This window comes from Protobothrops mucrosquamatus, unplaced genomic scaffold (genome assembly GCF_001527695.2).
Source record: "Protobothrops mucrosquamatus isolate PMUCROS unplaced genomic scaffold, P.Mucros_1.0 scaffold_187, whole genome shotgun sequence".
NCBI lineage: Eukaryota > Metazoa > Chordata > Lepidosauria > Squamata > Viperidae > Protobothrops > Protobothrops mucrosquamatus.
The window spans coordinates 46241-53557 of NW_015386263.1; the positions used below are offsets into that span (position 1 = coordinate 46241).

Genomic DNA, 7317 nt, shown 5'->3' on the forward strand with positions numbered 1-7317 from the left:
CTAACATTCATTATGATTCATTAGTCTTCATAGAAGACTAGCAATATCCAGGTACAAATATCCACTCATATTTCAGATCATGAAATTCTCATTGGCTTGAGTAAATCACAAATGATTATCATTGCAAATTGTTATTAAAATACCTGAAAATACTTAGGTTTACCTCCACCTATAAATTTATGGATGTAGATCTTTGTTTATTTCAGTCTTCAAAAGGTTTCAGAAGTGGATTCACTCAATTTGTTTGATCTATGTTTAGAAAGGTGGGGACACTAACAGATGAAATGGTGCCCAAAGCCAACGCCAGATTTAAAGCATCCCTTTTGCCCATGAAACTCCTCACTTGCCAGGAAAACAACATGTCAATAAAATCACAACGAATCGTGTTAGGCGAAGGCTGAAGGAGATGGGTGGTTAAGAAATATGAACAATGTATAAAGATTTCTTGAAATCTCCCAAATCTCCCAGCAGAAAGCAGTTTAAACCGTGCAGTACCAGAGGAATAACATTTGGAGAAAGAATTTGCAGCATCAGCCGACACGTTTCAGCCTCGTCCCTTCGCTGCTTCCACGCCGTGGAGGAAAAGAAACAGCCCGACTTGCTCCCGGCTTCTCCTCCGACCTGCCCTCCACTCACCTCCCGGGAGCCGCTTCGACCCACGAGACAGCGGAAGAAGCACCAGTGACGCCATCCTCCTCCCATAAGTGAGCCGGAAGAGGAGGTTCCTCTGCCCTTTCCCCCAAAAAGCCGCTCTAGCAGTCCAATCCTCTATCGTTATAATTTGTTCCAGCTCAACCTCCCTCCCTCCCATTCTCTCACAACCTGAGAACTACCCATATTTCTTTTCCAAGCTCAGGAGAGGGCTGGAAGAGTCATTTCCCCCCTTCTGGACAGTTGGCATCCTGGCCAGCTTCATACCTTCAACAGCAATTTGTTGTGCATAATAAAATCATGAAAGGTTTTCCTGGCAGAGGAGTTCAAGGCATTGCTGCAGATTGAGATCTTTTCTCAGTGGAGCTGAATAGGGGGGGGGGGTGTAAGCCTGGCAGCCTGGAACTTCAACTCGCCCTCTGCCTGCAGTTCTGACTTCCTCCTGGCTTCTCCTCTGACCTGTCCTAAACTCACCATCCACCTGATGCAGCTGAATAGGACAATGAGAGGTTGGCAGCCTGGAACTTCAACTCGCCCTCTGCCTGCAGCTCTGACTTTGCCACCCGGAGAAAGGGCTGTGCAGGAGAAAGACACCTGGGCCCTTCTCAGTCTGGGTTCAGGCCGGGACACATCACCAAACCGGCATTGGTTGCAACTCTCATGGATTTTTGGAGGCCTCGGGATAGACGGGGTGCAACCATTATGTCCCTCCTAGACCTCTCATCAGGTTTCAGTACTGTATCATCGACCATGATATTCTTCTGAACAGACTTTGGAGACTTCTGTCTCCATGGCTGGTGTAGGATCCGTTATCTAGTTGAAATAAACAATCAGAAGCCAAAAGTTCCAAGAGAAAATGATGGTAATTTATTTGTACTCCTTTGCAAGGGGGGGGTGTTGCTTTTTGTGCATGCAAGCACACAGTGGACACACCCCAAATCTGCAATATTTGTTCTTTATATTCCCCCATTGCCATTACAAATTTACCTCCCACCTCCTCTTCGTTGGCTTAGTAATCATGCTGTAATCATGTCATCACAACCTAAGCAGAGCTTCTAAAGTGAATATATTATCTCCGCCCCCAATTACTTCTCCCATTCCCCTAATTCTATCGCCCTTGGCCCTTATTTACAAATTACCTTTTATGGCTCTTAGTTCCTAGGGGTTTTCTCTAAAGTTGCTATCATATCAGTAAATTCTGGTTAGGACTGGTTTTCAGCGTAGCAGAGACCTTCCTCGATACAATTCTCAAACTTCAGGCTAGGCTCATGAGATTAAAATATATACAATTTATTTGCTTCAGAGGCTAGTATGTCTTCTCATAGTTCTGTAAAAACAATAAGCTCTTTTCCCCACACTGGTTCCACTCGGTGTGGAGTGAGTCGGGCCTCTCGCAATTCGGGAGGCCCCGGGAGAAAAAGCCTTACACTGCTGCTCTCTTTCTTTTTTTCTTAATTTTTTTTATAAATTTTATTTTATTCAAATACAAATAATACAAACATAACACATATAAATCTAAATAAAAAAACAGTATAAAAAGGTACAAATACTACAGTGCACCCACCCCCCCGGAGACTATTTTTATTACCTATATTTATTCTCATATAACAGTGATGGCGAACCTTTTAGAGACCGAGTGCCCAAACTGCAACCCAAAACCCACTTATGCATCGTCAGGTGCCGGGTGGGTGTGGCCAATTGGGTGGGTGTGGCCAATTGGGTGGGCGTGGCTGCGGTGGTAACGGCAGACTGGGTGGGACTAAAAAGTTCAATCAATCAATTCCAACTTTGCAAGATCTTTTTTTTCCTGTGAGAAGTTAAAATTGACTGATTGATTGAACCTTTTTTTTTTTTTGCACACCGTGGCGGAGGCCTAAAGCGAAAAGGTTTTATAAAACCCAGCTGAAGGCCTAGGAGTGGGGCGCACGTGCCCACAGAGAGGGCTCTGAGTGCCGCCTCTGGCACCCGTGCCATAGGTTCGCCACCACTGTCATATAACAACTAACAATATACAATATATTTCAATTGTGCCCTTCTCCCCTCCAAAACAGCATCTATTCTTGAGCAGGTTTATTCCCTTTGCCTTCCACCAAGACTGTTTTTATAAAATCATCCCATTTTTCATTATAATTATTTACTTTAATCATCCCTTTTTAAATTTAATTTCTGTTGTTAATTTATCATTTATTGCCATATTCCATATTTCATTACACCACTCATTTCTTTGAATAACCCAATTCCGTCTCCAATATTTAACCATCACTAATCTAGCTGCCATTATCAAATTTACCATCAATTCTTTTTGCTTCATTTATATCTTGTTTTTCCACCAGTAACAGTAACACAATCCTCAGTGACATATCTAAATTTACCTTCAAAAGTTCTGTAATTTCCCTAACCACCATGTCCCATATCTTTTGTGCGCTATCCCACCACATACGTTTATATGTTCCAATCTCTTTCTCGCACCTCCAGCAAATATTTGTATATTTAACATCTATTTGATTTAATTTACGTGGTGTTAGGTACCACCTCCATATCACTCTATATCCATTTTCCTTAACTCTAACTGACATATTCTTATATACTCTTCTATTCCAAATATTTTTCCAATCTTTATCATTTATTTCTCCTCAATCTGTTTCCCAGATTAATTTTAAACCTTTTGCCTGATCTTCTTGTTCAGTTAATATTCTGTATATTTTCCCAATTCTTCCTTTACCTATATATTCTTCATTTTCCTCACTTTCATTTATAATCATTTCAAATTTTGTTAACTGTCTATCTTTCACTTCACATTTTTCTTCCATTTTTATCCATTTCTCTAACTGTATTAAATTCAACCAATTTAATTTAGTATCTGATAAAACATTCTTTAATTGTAGTATATTCTTTATCTTGTTCTTCCAATCTTCCCATTTATATATATATCTGATTTTTTAAAAATTTACTAATCCAATCTTTCTGTAAGGACCCACCCCACTTTACATCTTAAGAAGACAGAACTCTTGGAATATCTCTTCCAACAGGCATCTTTATTAAGAGAAAATGATTGCAGGCGTTCTAGACAGGATCTGAGGGATCAATCCCTACCATTCAATGTTTTAACTGTTCCCAAGCAGCCCCCACCCCACAGTCCTTCCGGGTGACGATCACTCATCCTCTCTTTTCCCAGATCCCAAGCGTTACATTGTTCCACCCCTTTTCCCTCACTGCCGGCAAAAGGGAGACTTCAGAGAGAGAGAGTAGATGAAAGGCGATGGCCATATTGTTATGGTCAGTCCTCTTGATGAAAATCAACATCCAGTCCTTTGTAGTTTAAAAATGAAGTGAGAGTCATAAAACCCCCTTGCTTCCTCCTCCCCTTTCGTAGTATGACAGAATCCACAGAGAGTAAGAAATGGTGTTTTTTTTCAGAGTACGTAGCTAGAAATGAAATATAATTGGATTCTGACACTTTCAATTCAATCTTAGGGAATTTCTCCATTTCTACTACTGGTGTTAAAGGAGAAATTCCTGGCATTAACCGATATCTCCATTTATTCCATAATTCTATCAAGTTTTTTTAAAAAGGGATTTTGAATTCTTAACAATTTTTAATATCTTTTTAAAACCAATATGTTTCTATAGAATCGCCTATTTCCCTTAATTCATTCAGTTCTATATCACTCCATAATAAATCTCTATCTGCTATAATATCTGGGACCACCCTTAATTGATTAGCTACCCAGTAATTTCTAAACATTTGGAAGACCCAGCCCACCCTTTTTTAATGGTTCATACCATAAAGCTTTGCTTATTCTTGCTCTCTTGCCTCCATTGCAATACACCTCCAGCAATCTCTGTATTTCCTTTAATTTTTGATCCAAAAACTTAATTGGGATCATCCAAAACAAAAAAATAATTTTTGGTAAAACACGGCTGCTTTCTAACATCTACCTCAGACATGTCAAACACAAGGCCCGAGGGCTGGATGCGGCCCGCGAAGTGGTTTTATGTGGCCCGCGAAGCCATCCTGGAAACAGTGAGGGAACGGCNTGTAGCTTCATGAAATGACAGAATTAACTTGTTAACTTTATGGAAGATGGGAATTTTTTTTTCTTTTCTTTTTTTGTATAAGTAAGGGATGGTGTTAAACTATATTGCTGAAATGGTAAAGATTTTGGGTATTTGAAGAACTAATTAAATGAATAATTTTTATTAACACGGAGGAGATGGATTGTTTAAGTTTAGAGTTAGAGATATTAATATTTGTTTACTTGTATTTGAATATTTGAATAGGTTTGGTTTGGGAAGTCCGGGGGGTGGGGGGATGGGATATAACATTGTGTAATATCTGTGATGTATTTCTTTTTTTTTTATGATAAAAACAATAAAATTTTATATTGAAAAAAAAACAATTTGATACGTTGATAAGTGAAATAAGAATAGAATTATATTTCAGTATCACTCCTAAAATCTACCCCAATCAGTCCCACATATGCTGATCTCAGCCAAACCATTTTACTCAAGTACTGTGCCATATTAAACGTTGTTTTCACATTCTGCCCGCACATATGTTGTATTAGGCCAGAAGCCTGGTTAACTTTTTGGACAAAAGCAAGAATCAGCTTTTCGAAATTCCCAGACCATCAAAATACCATCAACCTTGTTAGAAATACCTTGTAGTTGCAGATCAAGTACCTGTTAAATGAGGAGGCTTTGCATTTTGCCTTTCAATATGTGGTATTTATTGGTTTTTGTATTAAGGTTTTATTGCTGTAAATCATGTGGAGTCACCATGAGTTGGGCTGCCATATACATTTTCTTACTAAATAAAGATACAAACCCCACATTTATTATATGTAGACATAACTCAAGATGGCAAACATACCTAATACAGATCTAAGCTCGCTTTCTCTGGCCCAGCACAGCAGTTCCCCTCGACACCATGAAAGGGAACGACCACAGTGGGCGAAAGGAAGTCCAGATCTCCTCCCTCACGTTTAATAGTAAGACATGCTTGACTAAAAAAAATCATGCAAGAAATTAAATTATTTCTCAGCAGAGCTTCCAATAAGAGACAAGAAACGAAATTCAATATTCCTCTGCACAGATCATGTGTTAATTCCTCATGTGGAATTTGTGATAAGGGAGGAATTTTGTGTCAAAAACTGTCCACAATCTGGGTATTTGAATGGTTACTCCCCTATGTGTAACCTTACATGATTTATAAGGCTAGATCTAGTACTGAAATCTTTCCCACAATCCGGACACTCATACGGTTTTTCCCCTGTGTGAGTTCTCATGTGTTTTACCAGGCTAGAATTGTGACTGAAACTTTTTCCACAATCCGAACACTCATACGGTTTTTCCCCTGTGTGAGTTCTCACGTGTATCACCAGATTGGAATTGTGACTGAAACTTTTTCCACAATCTGGACACTCATATGGTTTTTCGCCTGTGTGTGTTCTCTTGTGTATCACCAAGTCAGAATTTCGATGGAAGTCTTTCCCACAATCAGGACACTTATATGGCTTCTCTCCTGTGTGAATCCTCTGGTGTACCACAAGTTCCGAATTCCAATTGAAACTTTTCCCACAATCTGGACACTCATGCAGTTTCTCTCCCGTGTGATTCCTCTGGTGTATCACCAGGTTGGAATTGTGACTGAAACTTTTCCCACAATCCGGACATTCATATGGTTTTTCTCCCGTGTGAGTCTTCTTGTGTATCACCAGGGTGGAATTGTGACTGAAACTTTTCCCACAATCCGGACACTCATATGGTTTTTCTCTTGTGTGTGTCCTCTTGTGTATCACCAAGTCGGGATTTCGATGGAAACCTTTCCCGCAATCAGAACACTTATATGGTTTCTCTCCCGTGTGATTCCTCTGGTGTATCACCAGGTTGTAATTCTGACTGAAACTTTTCCCACAATCTGGACATTCATATGGTTTTTCTCCCGTGTGAGTCCTCTTGTGTATCACCAGGGTGGAATTGTGACTGAAAGTTTTCCCACAATCAGAACACTTATATGGTTTCTCTCCTCTGTGAATCCTCTGGTGTACCACAAGTTCCGAATTCCAATTGAAACTTTTCCCACAATCTGGACACTCATGCGGTTTCTCTCCCATGTGAATCCTCTGGTGTCTCACCAGCTTGGAATTCTGACTGAAACTTTTCCTACAATCCAGACATTCATATGGGTTCTCTCCCATGTGAGCCCTCTCGTGTCTCACCAGCTTGGAATTCTGACAATCTGAAAACTCATATGGTTTCTCTTCCATGTGCGTTGTCTGGTGTTTCACCAGGTGGGATTTGTGACTGAATTTCTTCTCACAATCCAGACACTCATATGTTTTTACTCCTGTTTGACGCCTCTGGCGTATCAGCAGCTTGGAATTCTGACTGAAACTTTTCACACAATACAGTCATATGTTTTTTCTCCAATGTGAATCCTCTGGTGTATCACCAGGCCAGAATTCCAAGTGAAAATTTTCCTACAAACAGGTCATTTAAAGAGTTTCTCCCCAGTGCGAGTTCTCTTGTGTCTCACCAGATTGGTTTGTATGCTAAATCTTTTACCACATTGGGAGCACTGGTAGAGCGGTTCCTCCTGCATCGGTCGTTATATGAATCATGGGACTGCTGTTCTGGGTAAAGCTTTTGCTGCACTCCAAGCAT

The 7317-nt window shown here is 40.1% G+C and overlaps 1 protein-coding gene across 1 annotated transcript in view; it reads right to left on the bottom strand.

Moving 5' to 3' along the window:
- The window catches only part of LOC114923177 (zinc finger protein OZF-like), a gene marked incomplete at its 3' end in the record, with an annotated part of 15066 nt that extends 7749 nt beyond the window's left edge, over positions 1 to 7317 (bottom strand). The window contains exons 1-2 of the mRNA XM_029285798.1: positions 7190 to 7317; positions 5856 to 7047 (exon numbers count right to left, since the gene is read on the bottom strand). Of these exons, the coding sequence (XP_029141631.1) occupies positions 5856 to 7047; positions 7190 to 7317 (1320 nt within the window). The remainder of the gene's footprint in view (positions 1 to 5855; positions 7048 to 7189) is intronic.